Below are 20,530 nucleotides of genomic sequence, written 5' to 3'. Positions count from 1 at the left end.
TTGGCGCTAAAAAAGCATCGCTAAGAACGATGTATGACATATGTCGTCATACATCGTTTTCTTGGCGACGCTTTCTTGGCGCCAACAGGAAAAAGTCGCCAAGGGTGGGGTATATCACATCAGTTCCGGCACTTCATCCAACCTCACACTGGGGCAAGGTTGGACATTTCAGTAAAACCAATTTCTACTTTAAAATTTGATTATATTTTGTTATTTAAAATGTAAAAATAATAAAATACTAGGTAATTAATGTAAAATAGAATAAGTTATTATTAATTAAAAACAAACTTATAAGAAGTATGAAACATTAGTTGATCCAATTTCCATTACACAATCTCCAAGCAAATTCTTCACTTCTTGTGGCATTTTGTGTTGCAAATTGTAAGTCTTTGGTCGTAAATTTGAAATCAGAGTATCAGAATTGATTAATAAACTGTTAAAACCATCTCTACTGTTATCCATTCTTGATTTTTTTCCTTGAATGCAATTCCCTATAAGATCGAAAATACTAACGGTTAGCTTCTTGAGCGTCTTCGGAGCATACCGATTGGAACTCGTACTATAGCATACTTAGATAATTCGGAAATTTTTTGGATGTACATGTATCTTTTTTTTTAATGCAAATATTTCTGATCTGTTCAAAATATGCCCACCACTTGATTTTCATTCATTCTGTCAGAGCATTAAATTGGTTGAATTTTTAAAAAAGTTACCTACTATTTACTAAATTGTCTACTAACGAAGCAGCAAGTTTATTCTTCGAATCCAAGCAATTACCTTCGGGTAATAATGTTAAAAACTAGTTAGTTTAGTGAGAATATGCTCTTGGTTTGTAAATATAACAGTAAAAATGCAATATTAAAAGGCTTAATTTTTCATCCAATGTCCAAAACTACTTTAGAGTCTCCCTACTGTGTGCCTTCTCAGACGCAGAGTTCAATTTTATGCGGGGGCATTGGTAAACATATCCCTGTGCTTGTAAATGAGACAACTAGACAACCTTAACTTTGGCGTGCATTTTAATGTGCAAAAAAAAGTCTTAGTGTCCTTTACATCACTTGCTTGTTGCTACTTTCGTCATTCTTACATTTTAAAAACTGCTGTTTTTGCAACAAAATGCTATGATCCCAATATGCCTTCTGCCGAAAACAGTGAAATAGAATCATCGGATACCATGTGATGAAGGAGGAGTCAAGTGCCTTCTTATGCAAAAGCGTGTCAGCATTGTGTTTGCAACCAAATGCTTCTATATGATTCATGCTTCTCATCATCCCCCTCCAATACCCGTTAAAGTTTGTCCCAATATGTACAGGACACCCTGTATTTCATTTAAAATGCTTTTACTTTTTAAGATTTTTGAAATATTACCACAACTTTCCCTGTAATTGCATAGCATTTTTAACTTTGGTTTCCACAATCAACTCTCTTAATTTAAAGCCAAACTGATCATTCTTAATTTTTAAATTAACCAAAAATGCTCTCATTGTCTAAGATTATGAAATAAATTATTAATATTTTAATCAAGACTTTTGGGGAAACAAATAATGGTAAACAAGTGGATTAATGAAAAATACCTATATGCCAGCCTGCTTTACTGTATTTGCAAAACAAGAGGGATTGCTTTGATCGGTAAACCATTGATTATTTTGACTACTGAAGACCATCACAACTGGAGAACACCAGTGCAATGACTTCACGTTCTCTTTATTGATGAATCGAGTTTTAGTTTTACATTTGAATACAAATGAAGGGCTTGGGGCAAGAATATGATAAGCCACATAATGTGAATTTTCAGTAGGCTAATTTCCTACTTACAAAAAATATTTGTAGAATTTTTCAAAGTTATTATACATTCTATACTTTGCAACACTAAACATAGATATGTTTTTCTCCAAATGAAATAATCCATTGTCATGTTTGTTTCAATTTTAGTTATGAGAAACAAAAATTTTGATTGAAAAGTCACTCCTTGTGGCTTGTCACATTTCTGCCTCGAGCCCTTCAAATGTATTCATATCTGGAAAAAAGGAGTAAGAACAAAAAAATTAACCATCAGACATAATGGAACATGACCATGTTGGTAGTCGACATGCAGTGTACGGGGAAAAATAATTATTACTAAATGTACAACCTTACATATTTTCAACAGCGGAAGTGTGACTAACCAGCAGTGTCCCGATGAGAACTTAGGAGTTTTAAAAAACATTTTTCAGAGGTGCATATGGACTTTTACTTATGAACAATAATGCCATCTCATTAAGCAAACCTCTTAAACGAATTCCTAGAAAGAAAGATATTGACCGCAGATAACTTATGGCTACTTAACCTGATACTACTAACTATTAATTACTTAACCTCACAGGGGATTTATAGGACTACCTTATAAGAGAAGTTTTATGAAGAAATAATCTTCCTTAGGATGTAAATGATCAGATGGCAAAATTACTTGAAGGGTGAAGCCTAATCCACCTGACCGGTTAGCAGTTCGTTGTCATCATGAACAGGGCCGGGGAGAATACCGTCAGGTGCTCCCAAACCCTTCCAACAAATACAGAAATGAAACTGATGATAAAATACTTCAATATGCAGTATGAGCATTGGCCTTCTCTCAAAGCCTCTAAACTCTGTCTAACAACTATAGTGGGCGTATAATGGAAAAGTACCAAATATTTTCATATCTTAATACAGTAGAACTTCCTGATTTTCCATCTTCTGTTGAACCAATGGTAAAAAATGTACCAGTGGGAAAAATAAAAATTGGGGTCAGGGATAAGAATTTAAGGATCTTGTTTAAAAATTAACATTTATCCAATAAACTAATGCAAGAAATCTGTGATCTTTTCTTGTTGCTTCTTGATTTGAATTCACTAATAAAATTTGGTTTAGAGTTTTTATGCTTTGTATTGCTTGATCATCTGAGCCACCCTCTATTATTTCTTCTTCGTCTTCATCGACATCACCACTGTTATTGGAAATGGGTATAAAATCTGATATTGAAGGAATTTGTGATGTGGTAAGGTCTTTGTCGCAGTGGATATATGTGTCATAGACTTCTTGTACATATTAATCTTCTGACACATATTCTTCTTCTATTTCATTGCAATTTGAAGATGAAGGGCTTGTTTCACTGTTGGGTTCCAACAAGCCTGCTGCTTTGAATACATTAGTGATGCATTTTTTGTTGACACTGTCCCATTATGCAAATCAAATTCAAAGCTTCAGAACATTTATCCTAGCACTAGAAACATCTAGCAGGTCACCTGAACTAAAAACTTTAACAAATTATTTCCTGTAGTGTGTCTTAAATGATGTGATGATCCCAAGATTAAAACTGCTGAAGTTGATTAGTGCAGTCTGCTGGGAATATTTCCACTTGCACATTTTTCAATTTCAAATTCAAATGATCAGAGTATTGATCAGTTATTAAAATGATTTTTTGCTTTTTTGTCCAACTTTGGAAGAAAATCTTCAAAATGGGAACTTGCATTATAATGCGTAGGTAAACTTTTTAGGTTTTTAAAACACTGCTTTTTGATTGCTCTACCGATCCATAAGAGGGACTAATTTTTTACTTCCACACATAAGTATTTTTTACACAATAAAACGGTCAAGTACATTTTTTGAAGTGAACCCCTGCAACAGTTTTTGCCTTTGACCATCAATATTTTGTTGGGTAGCAAGTTGAAAACCAGTCCCGTCTTGCTGCCATGAAATACGTCTCTTGGATTGTAATCTTTTAATGAATTTGGAAAAGTATTCTCCTTCTACAGCTGTATAGTTACAACATCCACACCATCCGATTTTCCACATACATTTAAAACACAAATTGTTCCTTGTTTAAAATATATCGATCCAACCATTTGATGTAGTGAAGCTTCGGAGTTTTAGCCCCTTAGCAATTTCAAGAGCCTTTCCTCCCAGAATGAATCTGCTTACTGGAATTTTTGCTGCTCGGACTTTCTTCAACTATTTTATCAAAATGTCTGCCAAATCATCATATGGCGATGATTTGAGAGCCTTTTGAAGAACAATTTAAGAAACCAACTTTCTAAGAAGCCGATTTTTAATAGCCAATTCATTTCTACACAGTAAAGTTGTGTGTTCCTTGTCAATCTAAGGGGCTTAATGTTATCTTTTTCGCTCATGGGAGAAGCTTACAATGCCAACTACACCCACAACCAACTAACTTGAAGGTAGGTCTTTCTCTTGTCTTGCTCCTTCTCCAGACCAGTTTTCAAATAAATTTGTTTTGTATTATTTCCTATTGCTCCTCTTACTCTAAAATCTGACACTTTTAGAACTTAGGTACCTGCCTTTCTGTTCTTAAGGTGCCATACATAGGCAATAATAATACAAGTATCTTATTGCTAGTTAGAAATTCCAACGAATAACCCTTTCTAGATATTTTCTTTATTTTAACGACAATATTTCAGTTGTAAGAAGATGCCATCCTAACTAAACAGCCAAATATGTTGCGGTAACTGGAGTTTGGCAATAAAACACTGTTTTGTAATCCAGAGTCACTTAACAATAAGATTATAAAGTGTGTCCCAAAAGTTTATAGACAGTCATTTTATTGAAACATGAGCTAACTATATGAGTAAGCTAGACAAAATAAGCTATGCAATTAACATAAAAATGATGGCATACAATGATAAAACGCTCAAACAACTTTCCTTTGATCATCGATCTTATTTTTAAAAATATAAACCAAAAAATGCTGTCCCAAAAATGTATAGACAATCAATGCTTAAACCTGATTTAAGTATTGCTACTCAAAATTTGGATACTACAAGGTCATTTACTTGTGACGCACATGTTTCTGACATAAAAACGAACCTGCGTTTCTGTTTCTGAATGATTGCCAAGATGCCCCGCAATGTGCAGTTCTCTCAAAAAGAAATGTTGCAAATCTAGTTTGAATGGGTGTGAATGGAAAGTGATGGACATTACAAGCAAAATTGGATGCAATAGGGCTGGTATTTACCAAATTTTGTCAAAAGGTAATAGTTTTGAAGCAAACTTTTGTTCTGGAGACCAAAGAAAACAACTGAAGGACAAGACAGAGAGATGGTGACATTAGTTTCAACACCGTACATGTCAACGCAATCAGTTTGTAAAGAAGTAAGCTTTCCAGCGTCAAAATCAACAGTACATCAACGACTGTATGCAAGTGCATTTCTTGTTAATCGCAAAATACCTCGTTTCCCGAAGTTTACAAAACGGCATAAAGATGCTTGTGCTTAGTGGGCCCAAAATCACATGAATTGGACAAATAAAGTATTAAGTGTTCTTTTTAGCAATAAAAAAAATTAATTTAGAAGGTTCTGAAGGTTGGGCATGTTACTGGCACGGTGGACTGGCTTGGTGGGAACCAATGAATATTTCAGAAAGACAACTGCTCCACTCACATTACTACTATACAATGCAGTGGTTTAGACAAAATCAAAAGATTCTTATGGACTGGCCAGGCATAAGTCCTGACCTAAACCCATTAGAGAAACTTTGGAGAATATTTGGTCGAGATGTACACGCTAATGGGAGGCAGTTTGCAATAGTTCAAGATCTTAGGCTGCAAATTGAACGCAGTTGATTTTCATTAAAGCTAAAAGTTCTTTAATCTCTTGTTGCTGTATGATTGATTGAGTTTTTGAAGTTATTAGAAAAAAAGGCTTAAACATTTGAACATTAAATGAAAATAATGATTTGTCTATAAACTTTTGGGACAGTAAAATTTAAGTTTAAATTTTTTTCACCAAGTCTGTAATTGTGTAATATAGTTTTTAGTAAGTATTAATATTGTACTGATATTTTATATGATTGTAAATTGTTTTGAATTCAATACTTCTCTTTTTAACTTGTAAAACATGAAAACCTTGTTGTCTCTAAACTTTTGGAACACACTTTATGCCATCAATTTGGGACTTAAAGAAAGGGACATAACATCCAGAGTGTCGTAAAATCTGAGTGCTGCAGTAACAAGGTTTGACTGTATTCGTAATCAGTTGCATTTTTTTCGCCCAGAACAATAATAGTATTGTTAGTAAAACATTTATCGAAATTAAGCCATTTATTAATATTAATGAGTTGATATACAAAGCTCACGTTATTTTTTACGTTTGTTTCATGAACTTGTCATATTAAACTTGACGTACACAGTCCAGTCACATTAATGTGACCACCACGTACTTTCCACGTCAGAGTTAAATAACCAATCACAGAAGGCAGGTGGCAGCACAGTGCAGTTGAGCGTATATAAAGGGTGTGTGAGGGCTTCGGAAAACATTTCAATCGTTGGCGTAATGCAGAAACAAAGCGATTTATCCGACGTCCAAAAGGGCATGATCATTGGCTTTCGGGCCAAGGGTGGAAGCATTTCCGAAACGGATGAGTTTGTGAACTGTTCGCGTGCCGCCGTGGTAAAAGTGTACTGTGCATGGCAAAATGGGACTGTCCAAAATCAGCGACGTGGCAAATGTGGTGCAACACGGGCCATAGATGATCGAGGCGAACGACGGTTGCGGAGATGCGTTCGGGCAGATAGATAGGCTACCGTTGAGCAACTGACCACCAAAATGAACCAAGAGGCTACCATGAGTGTCTCCCAAACTACTATTCAGCGAACATTGCTGCGTCTGGGCCTCCGAAGCAGACGCCTGGTTCGTGCACCTATGCTGACTGCTGTTCATCGACGATGAAGGCTAGAATTTGCATGCCAGTACAGCAGCTGCACGTCCACTGCGTGGCTACAGGTAGCGTTTTCAGATGAATCGCGTTTTATGCTCCATCGGACAGATGGACGTTGGTGTATAAGGCGTGGAACCTCTGAAAGGAACCACCCTGCAACCATTGCCGGAACGGTCCAAGCTGGAGGCGGGAGCATTATGGTCTGGGGAATGTTTTCCTGGCATTCTCTGGGTTCACTGATCATTGTGGAAGGCACGATGGATCAATACAAGTATGCATCTGTCCCTGCGGACCATGTCCACCCCTACATGCGCATTGTTTTTCCTCAGGATGATGGCATCTTCCAGCAGTACAACGTGAGGTGCCATACAGCTGCCAGTGTACGTGCGTGGTTCGAAGAGTACCAGGATGAGTTTACCGTCCTCCCCTGGCCAGCAAACTCACCTGACTTAAACCCAATCGAGCATCTGTGGGACCATCTCGATCGAGTTGTTCGCGCCATGGATCCTCAACCGCGTAATCTAGCGCAGCTGGCCACGGCATTAGAGTCGGCAAGGCTCAACATCCCAGAGAACACCTTCAGGGACCTAAGTGACTCTCTTCCTGCACGTCTCGCAGCAGTCCGCTCTGCGAAAGGTGGTTATTCTGGCTTTTGACAGATGGTCACATTAATGTGACTGGACTGTGTTCTTGCCTCACTTTTTGAACATCCCAGCTGATGCAGTAGTGTAAAAAGGTAAATGAATTTCTATAAACAAGTAGCTTAGTTTTTTACGAAAACAAATAGTATTGCATCAAACAAAAGATGAACTGAGTCATTACATTTTGAGTAAATGAATTTCTACTTAAGGCGATAAGGGGCTTTCAGATGAGTGAAAATTGGTCAAACAAACTTTTTTCATTCATTATATTTCTAAAAACTAAACTTTTAGCTGAACCGTTTAAAAAAAAGAGAAAGAACTGAATCGGTGGAAAACTGGCGAAGTTATAACACTTTTTGTGGGAGCCACACACTCCTTTTTTTTAACTAACAAATGCATATAAAATGCATGAGTAAAAAAAAGCATATAATATTTAAATTTTTAACACTAATACCATTTCTAATGAATCATAAGACCTTATTTGTGGTGAATTTGTATTAAAAACAAAATTGTTTATTCAATAATGAAATTTGCAATAGTAAAACAGAAAATGTTGATTTCCTCAAAACCAAATTTTGACATAATTACAAAATTCAAATTGCTCCTGGCAACCGAATTATTATTTGAATTTGCTGAAAATTTTATGCCAAGTATTAAAGTGGTTTGTTAACATTTTGTAGTGAAAGATTTTTCTGTTTGATCAGTTTTGTGGAGTATATTTGCTATGTTTTATTGAAATATGAACATATTTTATTGAAAACGTCTAATTTTTGGCTTTTTTTCTCATTATTTATCTTTACCACAAAATTTTGAAAAAGTAATTCCCACATCCTAATTTCGGTTGTTTTACGTATCATATTTAGCTAGTATTTTATAAATTTGATGAATTTTCGTTTGAAGGAGTAATATGACAAAAGTGTTATAAAAATCTAAATTTAAAAAAAAATTAATTTTTAAAATAATTCAATGAAATTTTATATTTGAGTTGGTATTAGCATCACGTAACTATGCTGAAAATTTTAAAGAAATTCATTGAAAATCACTTTAAAAAAAATTGAAACCCCCGTATCCCCTTAATATAGAAATGGAAATGAATTGTTGGAAGCCCAAGAGTAAGCTTCGAGAGCCAAAGTAGGCTGTAGAGAGTCCCTAAGTAACTTTTTACGCTCACGGAATGTAGTGAAAAGAGGATTATTGTACATCACTTTGTTTATGTTTTAGAGGGCCAACATTAAATTATCCATGCTTTTCAATATATTCAAAATGATAACCCCAACATTAATTAGCTGAGACACACGGGAGTTCAGTTTCTTGAAATGAATGGGAACTCTACTGACAAAATGAAAAGCTTAAATTTGGTGGGATTCGTGGTGTACAGGATAACTACACGAATATCGGTAAATCTTTTTCAGTTTAATTTGCTTGTTTTTCAAATAAAAAAACAATGACTGTTACGATGCAGGGATGAACTAAACTCCAAAAACAAAAACGGTTGAATACAAAATTACTAGATTAAGAATGCATTTTGATTTCAAGAAAAATTCAAAGTAATGCTTTCATGATGATATATGGATCATTCTTCAAAAAGTAAACTTTTCTGTCACACGCCTTTTACAGTGAAAACTGCAAGGAACAATTCATTTAATAATGATTTTTAATTTCGTCAAAAATATATCTATTTAAACCTGCCAACAATTTTTTAATAACAATTTTTATTTTAGTATATTTTTGGTTCACAACATGCGTGAATTCTCACCTCCGTGGCATGTCCCACATCTTGTGCAACTGTTTATGGTGCTTAATAACTTGTTTAATTAAACATATGTACTTATTTATTGATTATTAAAATAGCTGATTGCTTGCACAATTAACAAAATTACTACAGTCGAATCCCGGCTTATGTGAGGGATGCGTTCTAAGACAACTCGTGCAAGTCGAAATTGTGGAACAACGTATGTTTAGAAATACTTTATAAGCATACCCAATTATTTCAGACATTTGTTAACACACCTCAAATTATTTAAAACCATTTCTTAACAATATATTACAGTTTCTTTTACAAAGAACAGACTTTTTACTGCATTTTAGTAAAAGCGTTTCCATAAATTACTGTTATGAAGCACAAAATCAATGATCAGTGAGAGACATGAATTAAAACAGTACGGTACTTACATTAAATACATTACTGCATTATATAACACTGAACAGTAGATATAGTAAACTTAATTTTTAAAACAAGCAACTAAAATTAAAAATTTCAAAACCCTCGACTGAGTCACAAATGTAGAATTAAGAGGGACAAGGAACGATAAAATTAAAAAATTAAAAAAACCCCGACTGAGTCGCAACTGTAGAATCAATAGGAAAAATTTTAAATCCTTTTAAAAGCCTTATACTATTAAAAATCAATGTCCAGTACTTTATTTGCTATTAAAAAGAAACTGTCAACAGATAAAAATTTTTAATCATTGCGTTTTATTTCCCTGTCGGCCAACAATGAATTCGGTTATCAATCGTGTGAATAAAGGCTTAGCGGTTATTAAAATTTACTTTTAAAAAAATGATATAATTTCCATTCTACGAAACATGGAAGTTCCAAACACATTCTATGAGACGCAGGAAATTTTTTTATTTTGGTATTAAATTTTAAATTTTTTAACTATGTTTTCACTGCAAAAATCACGAAAAACCTTTGAGGTTTTTAATTAATATCTTTGTTAATTAATGTCATCCAAAGATGCAACCCAGTTAAGAACACTCTTGATCAACTCTACCTGATAATATTTATCCAAAAATTTTAGTTGAATGTGCGAAGGAATTAGCAGATGTAATCATAAATATTTTCAATGCTTCTTATAACTCGGGGACAGTGCCAGAGGACTGGAAGCTGGCTAACATTACACCGCTCTTCAAGAAAGGGTCTAAAGGGAGTGCAGGAAATTATAGACCTGTGAGTCTAACTTCGGTGGTTTGCAAAATTTTTGAAACATTGATAAAAATTAAGATAGTAAATTTTCTAGAGACTAATAATCTATTGACTAGTTTTCAGTATGGTTTTAGGAAAGGTAAATCTTGTGCAACTAATTTATTACATTTCTATGACAAAGTTACCATGGCTTTGGACAATAAGAAGCCTGTAGATGTTGTTTACATTGATTTTCAAAAAGCTTTCGATAAGGTACCGCATGTTGCTCTACTTAGCAAATTAGCTGATATAGGAGTAGGAGGGAAAATTTGGGGTAAAAAACTTCATTTGGGTAAAAAACTGGCTGACCGGAAGGAAACAAAGGGTAGTTGTAAGGGGAAATTATTCTAATTGGAGTGAGGTTTTAAGCGGGGTTCCTCAAGGATCAGTGTTAGGGCCTGTTTTGTTCATTGTTTTTATGAACAATATTCACAAAAATATTTCTGGGAACATGAATTGTTTTGCTGATGATGTCAAAGTTATGGGGACTGTAGAAAATGAAGAACAAGCAAAACAGGTGCAAGAGGATCTAGATCATATTACGGAGTGGGCTGATAAATGGGGTATGGCTGTTAATGTTGGGAAATGTCAAGTGCTACATTTAGGGCATGGAAATAAGTGTACAAGTTATTATTTGCAAGGTTCAGTCATTAGTCAGGCAGACAAAGTTACTGATCTGGGGGTCTTAATAAGTCAGGATTTAAAGTTTAGCCAGCAGTGCAGCATTGCTAGTAACAAGGCCAATAAGATGCTTGGGTTTATCAATAGATCTATTTCAAACAAATCTAAAGAAGTTCTTCTGCCCTTATATAGAAGTTTGGTAAGACCTCATTTGGAGTATGCTGTTCAGTTTTGGTCTCCTTATCTTAAGAAAGACATTAATGTATTGGAAAGGGTTCAAAGGCGAGCTACAAGGCTAATAAATGGACTTTCTCACTTAGACTATGATTCCAGGCTTAGAAGGCTAAAAATGTACAGTCTTGAGCAAAGAAGAGACCGAGGGGACATGATTCAGTTGTTTAAATTTATTAAAATGAAAGATGTTACGGGGCTGAAGTTTAGCACTGAAAACAGGACAAGGGGTCATTGTTTTAAGCTATTTAAATCTCAGGCTAACATGGATGGTAGGAAAAATTATTATTTTAGCAGGGTAGTGGAACCTTGGAACAGTTTACCGGAAGAGGTGGTAATGAGCAAGGGAGTTGACAGTTTTAAGAGGGCCATTGATCTTCACTGGGGATTGTAAATTGACTAGGACCAGTCTAGCTGGGCCCAGAGCCTGTTGCTGGTCGACACATTTGTATTTGTATATTTTTATTTTTCAAAATCGGTCCCTCCGTTTAGGCACTAGAGTGCCACAGTCAGACACACAGATACACAGACACGTCAAACTTATAACCCCCTTTCTTTGTGGGTCGGGGGACAGTGATGAAGATGATGGTTTATGCAGAGTGGGAACCACCGCTCTTTCTGGGCTCTTTAAGCCACAATGAAAGAGCAGCTTCTATTTTCATGATGTTTGTATTTTGCTTGAATTTTAAAAACAAGTATTGAAGACTCCCTCATACCTAATTGCAGTGCTACCTTTGATCCACTTTTTAATTGTTCAAGCCTATCAATAATCTTGACCTTTTCTTCTATGGTCAGAAACTTTCTCATTTTCTTTCCACTTTCGTCAACTTTAGATGAAAAAGCACGTTTGGGAGCCATTCTATTTTATCAACGTTCATATGTAGAACGAAAACAAAAACAATAAGAATCGGAGCGGTTATGTGTATAAACTAAAGCTAAGCATTGTTTTGGTTTAGACTAATACAGTGTGTGAACTTCCGCTTTCAGTGATGCTAAAGGGATGAAAGTCCATTCACAAAACCAATATTTAGTGTCAACGAAGCCTATCCTAACACTCCGGCGCCACTCCTTTCCAAAAAATTTCATGTTGCAGGCGAGCAATTTGCTGCAGCAATGAAAAAATTCATTACTTAGGAAAAACTCATGTTATAGCCATTTCGTGTAAATCGGATTGCATTGTAGTGAGATCCAGGGCCGAATTAGCCATAGAGCAGAAGTAGCAAATGCTACGGGCCCCGCGCTTCTGGGGGCCCCGTGCCATGAGAAAAAAATTCCTGAAAAAAATTAAATAACTTTCTAGATTGCACTTTTCTGTCTCTCCCTCTCGTGATTTAGATCTAGCTTTTGTCAGAAAAAATAAATGTTCAGGTAAATTATAAATCGTATTTTTTCATTAAGCGTAAACTCGTAACGTATACGGGATAATATCATCCTGACCATTATCATCGATGTTGAAGTGGGAGAGGGCTTTTTGCATCTTTTGGAGACTGTAAGAGCCTTCAAACTCACATGAGAATCAGGGTCCGATTAAGATATCGGGAGGCAATAGGGCAAAAAATTTTTTGGGGCCCCAGTTCTGTCAACCTTTTCTTTTAGGCATTGGTAAAAAAAAGAAAAAAAAATCAGCCATTTGGGGGACCCTAAAAAGTGGTGGCCCTGGACCACAGCCTAGTTGGCCTATTCAGTAATCAGGACCTGATAAGAGTAGTCACTACCTCAGCTTCATGTGTGTGTATTTAGTGATAAAAACTATTTCATGATTACAAGTCAAACTTTCACACATTTAGGTTTTGACCGAGTACGAAGCTCCACTAAATTCAAGGGAATTAGACCTTAGCTTGGTTGGCATTAACGGACCCCAAACCGATTTATATTTCTACTTTCCTTTAATTAAAATATCGAGGGAGGCGCAAGTCATAGCAAAATGTAATGGAACGGCGGAAGATGTTTCAGATTGCATACAAATTTAAACAGAAAGAGAAATATATTTAAAATATTGTAATGAAAATTCACACCAGTAGTTTTCAATGTTCGAAGGTAAAAAACAAAACTAAAACAAAGATTTATCAAGAGATTCAGGAACACGGTATTTAAAACTAAATAAAGCAGGAAAAGTGTTCCTGCAAAATATCACTTTTGTCTATAATGTTAAAAAAAGTCTACTGAAGCTGCAACCATTTTTCTCTTACACTAATGAAATATTAGGGTGGAAATTGAAAATTTCTATTACTATGGAAATCATTAACAATTAAATGTTTCTGTAACAAAATAGTGGGGCAGAGTTTCCCGAAATATTTGTACTGAAAAAAAAAAAAAATCAAAGACGGTGTAGCAAAGGAGGCAGTGAGGAAGTCCTCAAACCTAACCCATTGCTTTTGCATCACCATATAGTAGTCTAGAACTTTATTATTCAAACTTGAAATTCATAAAAATTCAAGGAGAATATCCTCTAACATAATCTAAAACCGGCTAAAATTGCTTCTGGAACTTCAATTGGAAAATAGTTCTGTGAGTGAAATCCCGAACTCGATTCCTCCCTTATAACTTCATCTAAGATGGCTTGCAATTGCACATTTCGGACTATAATTTTGAAAAGTGTCCGTGGGAGAATACCCCTTTCCGTCGAACATTGTTAATGACGGTCAAAAGTTTATTTTTAGGACTTCAACTTCGAAAATTTTCCGGGTTGCCTGGTATAGTCCCTGAACCCCATCCCGTACTGAATCGGTACCAGCGATGGCATACAAATACGTTTTCAACACTTCAATTTCTAAAAATCTCCAGAGGAAAGCTTTTGAACTCCCCCACCCCACCCCCAAATCACCGAAGATTGTATAAAATCACTGTTTTAGAGTCTAAAATGTTAGAAATTTTCGGCTTAAAAATGCGTTTTTACAATTATAAATTCAAAAACTTTCCGGGGGGGACCTCCTTACTCTCCCCTTCCCTCTCCTCCTTTCCACCAACATCCATTAAAGATCATCTACAATTCCCGTTATAGAACTTTAATTTTGAAAGGTTGCTTGGAGAAAATCCCTGTGAACCCGATTTCTTTCTCTAACCTAACCTAAAATAGGATACAATTCACTTTTTTGACTTCAGTTTTGTACAAAATAAGAGCCCCGCCCCCCGACCCTCCGCTCCAACTAATGTCCTCAGAGATCGTTAGAACTGTGTTTTTAGAACTGAAATATCTAAAATTTCACGGGGGAAAACCCCCGAACCCCCTCTTTTTAGATTGTTAAAAAATACGCTTTTGAGATTAAAGGCACCAAAAACGCGTAGTAACGGTGAGACGAGGGGCAATGCGAGTATAAGGGGGTCATAACCTTCTAAAATGATATCCACTTGTATGTATGCGTAAGTGTATTATAAGTGTCCATGAAGAAGTTCACTATTATTTACTAGCATACGAAAACAAGGGCTCTTTGGCAACATTTGCTACAGGCCCTGCGCTGGCTTAATCTGGCACTGGCGAGATCCGACTGTACTTTGATATTAAATTTGCTTTCATTTTTAAATAATAAAAGTTTTTTTCTTTTCTTTTTTTTTATTTCTATGAACAAGGCATTTTTTAAGTATTTTTTTATGTATGAGTAAAATAATTGGAACCTAGCCGGGCCATTGTTTATGGTTACTTGTAGTAAGTAACACTTTCATGTAAGGATGAAATAAAAAGAAAACAAAAGCTTTCGAAATTGAAAACTATTTGTGTACAAAAGTTAGGTTTTCTGGAGAATGACCCATATATGTTGAAATATGTGTTAGCAGAGATTTAAAATTATTGCTATTACAAATACATGCTTATTTTTTTCAAGTTATAAATTAATATAATTAACAATAAAACAGAAAACTACAATATTTACTTACAGTGTGTTGTTTATATGCTTGTTATTTCTTAATTAACAGAATTTAATGCAACTTGATTTGCAATAAGGTTTTCTACATTTTTTCCATTTTTCTCGGGGGGGGGGGGGGGGGGGGTTCCACCGTCCCAGCAAAAGTACCTTTTTGCTGACAAAAATTTGAACTCTGACTCAAACTGCAGCAATTATCTTAAAATATAGCATAACTGATTCATTAACCCAATAAACATATTACTTAAAAAGGTATATATGTTAACAAAAAGCAGGATAATTATACAAAACCTGGACTGAATATATTCAGTTTTAGCAACAGATTTTTAAAAATGAATAAATCACACAAAAAGTTGTTAGATAACACCACTGATAATAACCCCTTAACCTAAATGTAAATGTGAGACAAGTTTTGCATTCAAGTCCAAACTGATTATATAATAGGCCTGGCCTATAGTACATCAATCAGGCCAATTGTAAAAATCATAGGCATAGCCCAAACGTCTTGCATATAGCTGTAAGTCAAGGGGTTGAAGCAGTTACCATCTTACTCATTCGTTATCATTCTGCAAGTTAGGAGTGTTTTGTTAAGAATCAATTTGGTGAACCATGGAATGGCTTGAAAGATCCCTGATCTTGTTTACGTTTTGGTCCAGAGCACTGAAATTTAAATCGTAGGTTAAGGGTTTAACTTAGGTTGCAATTTTAAAATAAACATAGTCTCAAGCAGACTTAGATAAAATGAAATGCTTTCTGCGAACACAAATCCTAGCTGGAAAATTTTCTGCAAATAATAATTTTGCATAAGTCAACCTTAATTTATATTAAAATATGAAAAAGGTGAAAAAAAATGTTTAAAATTTTTTTTGCAATACCATAGTTTACGCTTACTTTTCACCAGCTGAAGTACCATTAACCATTATTTTTTGTCTAATATCAATCACATGATCATCATTATTATTTTCATTTTAATAGTAGATCTGTTAAAACATGAGAGCTACCTTTTTTTTACTTAAAAATTTTATGAAGATATTTTATTTTGTAAAAAAATCAACAAAAGCTACTATTTGTCATCAGTTAAGTATTTCTGCAAAAATAAATACCGCATTTTCCTGCATATTATCAGTTAAAAAAGTTTAAAATTAATGAAGTACGGATGATACGCTGCCGCGGAATGATCAGTGCTTTTTTTTCTCTGTCAAGGCCAACGCACTGAAAATCAATTTACAGCAGGATTCACCAATAGAGATCGTTCTTTAGTCTGTAAAGTTGTTTATTTTACGTAGCTTGAATTTTCCTCTTACGCGATTCAGGCTATGTAAAATAAAAAACCATTTAGTCAAAGTAGAAGCAGTCTTTTTGCGACCACCGTTTACTCCTTTGTTTTTAAGTAATTAGCGTACTATGATCACCATTTCAAGAAGAAATCATTATTTTTTAGATTAATTTTGCATAAGATTTGGAAGAAACAGAAATAAAATGTGGGATTTTAAAAAAAAAATTCTTTTTTTTTCCTTTTCTTTTCTTTCTTTCTTTTTTTTTTTAAAAAAATAACGTTGGTAGTTTAAAAAAAATTTCTGCAGAGCCAAAAATTTTCTGCGAACGCCGTTTGTGCGTTCGTCTGTATTATGCAAGATTGGTCTCAAGTTTACCCATTTGGCTACAGAAAATATGAAATGCTTAAATACATAAAATGAAACCAAATTTTCGTTCTTTTCCAATATAATTAAATTTTTATTACTATAGTACAGGAGTGACTTTACAACAAGAACATAATTCACGTTTAATCGGCAAAGTAAAAATAAAATGACTAGTGTATGTAATAGTTTTAAAAAGATCAAAAACACTTGCATGATATTTAAACTATAGATCTAATGATAACAGTGTATAAAAGTGTATGTAAAAGCCAAAAAAGAATACCTCTTTACTGCAAATGGATTGCACACATACGCGAGCAAATTGTGCGAACAGGTTAACTGAAACAGGTCAAGCAAGGTTAGACCAAAAATGCAAAGGAGAGGGGACATTTTGAACACACGTTTACAAGCGTAAATCATCTAAAACTAAAAATCAGTAAGTAGCATAGGTTTAAAGAAATAGGTAATGTTGATTCAAAAATTAGATTTCAAGTAGTCAGGTTTTGGTGACCTTGAAAGGTTTGAAGTCATTGGGAGAGAAGGGGGGGGGGGGGGAAATAGGAATGTCTAGGAATAGATTTTAGCCCTACTTATATGTACGTGTGATTTTTTTTGCTTTATGATATAATGTGTACCGAGTATATACCGTTAATCCCCGACCCCGTTGGAATTGACGGGCCTGATGATAAGTAAATATATAATAACTGATATAAATACAGTCAAGTCCCGACCTACGCGAGGGATACGTTCCAAGACTCCTTACGTAAGTCGAAATTTCGCGTTGTGGAAAAATATATGTATACAAACTTTTTAGAAGCATACCAAATTCTTTTAGACACTTATAAACACCCCTCAAACTGCTTTAAAAAAGCATTTCTCAACTATAAAAGCTACACTTTCTTACATATATAACTGAAATTTTACTGTATTTATAAAAAAAACTTTGATTCAACATTAAATACTATAGATGCACAAAATGAAAGAACAATGGGAGGGGAAAACGTAAAATAAAACAACACAGTTCGCACAGTATGTCGTAATAAATGAAATGCTGCACTATAATAATACTGTATAGTAAATACAGTAACAATATTTATGAGTTAAAAAATGAAGATAATGATGATTTCTGAACTTTTACAGATATCTTTCTGTTTTGACTTTTATTTCATCAACTTTAATATTTAGAATGAAAAAAATGAATAAATGAAAGCCGCTGAGTGGTTATTTGATGCACTAACATCGCGATGTGTAGACTAGTTTGGCGTGAGAACTTTTGCCGACAGTGTTGATTAAAGGGATATAATAACATTCACGAAATCAATATTTTAGTAGCCAATAACGAAGCCGATAATTCCTTCCAAAAAATTTCGTGTTGTGGATTTTTCGTGTGGATTTTTGCGTTAGCTCTAAAATTGGTTACTCGTGAAAAATTCGCATTAAAGCCATTTCGCGCAAGTCGAATTGCGTTGTAGTGGGAGTTGATTGTATAATGCTATGAGAACATTAAAATCTTGAAACATTTGTGAAACTTAAGAAAACTTTCTAGAGACCTAGAACTGCAAGTTTGTCATTCAAAAATCATATATAGGTTCAAGAACAATAATAGCACAATTAAACTTATGAAGCTGCAAATTTTAAGTTTTCCAAAATGCAACATAAAAGCAAATATAATAGCAGAAGTAAAGGTATAAAATGCACTTTTAACTAAACTAATCCTAGCCTCAAAACATAACCAAATGCAAAAAAAGTTCAAATAATATTAAAATTCCCACTAATAAATGCCTAGCTTCTGGGAACTTTCAATAAGCTTTTCAAATAACCTAGCAAATTACAATTTACAACGCTTAGCAAAATATAACAGAAGAAAATAAATATATAGTGATTAAATTGTTCAGAGAAAGTATAGAGTGAAACTTTCAAAACATAAACAAAAAAGTTTAAATGTCCTTTCAGTGAAAAATAATAGCTATTAAAAATTTCAAAGAATTGATAATGAAATCAAAATAGTTTCTAAATGACCAAAAACTGAAAATGTGTACATGGTGAGGGTACTTTAATTCAGATTATGACAGCACAGCATTTATCAATGTCAATGATATAGCATGTAAATAATCGAGTGTATTATTAGAGTCCAAACTTGTAATAAGCTTTTGCAATTCGAATTTCAAATATAAATCTCGAGAGATAGAACAACAACATAGAACGACTTCGAGATTTGAACCGTAGCAGACGATACCTAAGCGTGTTGTACTTGACAACGAATGTAAACAATGAGTTCTAACTACTGCTGCTGGCCAGGATATGAAAATTAGGCGTTTAAAGTTGCTGCTCTTGTTGATCAAAAGCAGCGTGTTATGTTGCAGCTAACATTGAACAAAAAAGGAGGTATTTTATACAGAGAGATGATAAACACCGGGAGTTGCTGACCTTGACAGTCCATGCCTAAGCAACCACTGTAACCCTTTCGTGTTAATCAGTAATAGAGAAATTAGAAGGATTTTCTAGTTAAATCTTATACCTATATCGGAAAACAGACTCATTTAGAACATATATCGTTCAGAAAGGTTTGCATGAATCGTACTCAATCGAGGAGATTCGAGAGCAAGTCACACAAGCGGCATAGAAAAGTCGCATGTGCATCTACACCAAGGGCAAAGCAAATTACAGAAACAGTGCTATTAGCGGTTACAGTTAATATTAAGCAATAGTTAGCTTGTGATGATGGTAATTACTTATGGAACTCAGAGCAAGTAAGATGTAAAATAGGTTTGAGCAACCTTGATTATTTAAAGATCATTCTACTGACCTGTGTTTCTGCAGCTTCAGTCAAGGGGGTCTGGGTGTGGGCTGCCACCCATGCCTCTGCAAATGTTTCCATTGCAGACTGGAAATCCATCACACTGGGGCTGAAGAGTTAACGCCTTGAATGTTTACATTGACCACGAGGAAACTACGTCCTACCCTGACCCTTCAACAGTCTGGGAGCATTTCGAACCATGACGCCTTGTTGACTGAGAACCGTATCATGAACTCAAATACAAAACGCATGTTCAAAAGAAAAAGAGTTCGGAAGGAATGCAGGAAACTTTCGCTGATCAAATTCGTTTTCGATGAATCGGGAAAATATGCAAGATTTACGTCAGTAAAGTAGATATCATTTCTTTACATTACTTACTAACTTGCATGTATACAGAAAGTAAATAGTTAAGAAATGTTGAATGAAGCGTAAGGATACAAACGTAACGAAGAGAGCAGGCTCGTATGTGTGACCCGCCCTCTAGTGGAGGTTGGCTACTGTACCTACAGTTGCAGCTGAATGAAGTGTCGCCAAAAAGTAGCATGTATCCCTTTTTTTCTCTCTTGGCGTGCATGCTCAATCAAGACAGCTGGAGGAAAGTTTTTTATATTCAACTGATAAAAACATAGGGCGATATAATAAAACCTATTAAACTTTTTTTTTAATCAAAAACGTGATCGGAATTAAATTTAATGTTTTTGTCATCCTTTCTACGTTCTGTAATTCCGCGCAGTGGTCACTGGAAAATGTAAATTTAAATATCTGATACTTATTTTTTTTAGAGATATTTAATCACATAAAATTTTCCCTTGGGACTGACCCGATATTTAGAGGGGTCAGAGGGGCTGATCCCCCCCCCTCTACTTCGAGAAATTAATGTATTTACATTTTTGTGGGTGTGGTTTTTGTTTTTAAATATAATATACATTGACCATTGGGTCACTCTTTGGTCCCTTGTAAAAATCTGAAGTGACGGGACTGCCTTGGAATGAAATGGGACGGGTTCAGGTTTGCTAGAACCCTATAAATTAAAGTGTATTCCTTTAAAAAAGACGCAAAATTACATTTAATTTCAAAGGCTTAATATTTTTCTC

At 34.7% G+C, this 20,530-nt stretch overlaps 1 protein-coding gene across 1 annotated transcript in view; it reads right to left on the bottom strand.

Moving 5' to 3' along the window:
* LOC129231586 (uncharacterized) overlaps window positions 1-19,652 on the bottom strand; it is a 270,695-nt gene extending 251,043 nt beyond the window's left edge. The window contains exon 1 of the mRNA XM_054865943.1: window positions 19,446-19,652. Coding sequence (XP_054721918.1) covers window positions 19,446-19,535 — 90 coding nt within the window. The 5' untranslated portion in view covers window positions 19,536-19,652. The remainder of the gene's footprint in view (window positions 1-19,445) is intronic.
* Between the last annotated feature and the right edge of the window lie 878 nt (window positions 19,653-20,530).

The sequence above is a fragment of the Uloborus diversus genome, chromosome 10, assembly GCF_026930045.1.
Source record: "Uloborus diversus isolate 005 chromosome 10, Udiv.v.3.1, whole genome shotgun sequence".
NCBI lineage: Eukaryota > Metazoa > Arthropoda > Arachnida > Araneae > Uloboridae > Uloborus > Uloborus diversus.
Note: the sequence above shows the minus strand (reverse complement) of the source record. Positions and strands in the feature narration are given on the sequence as shown.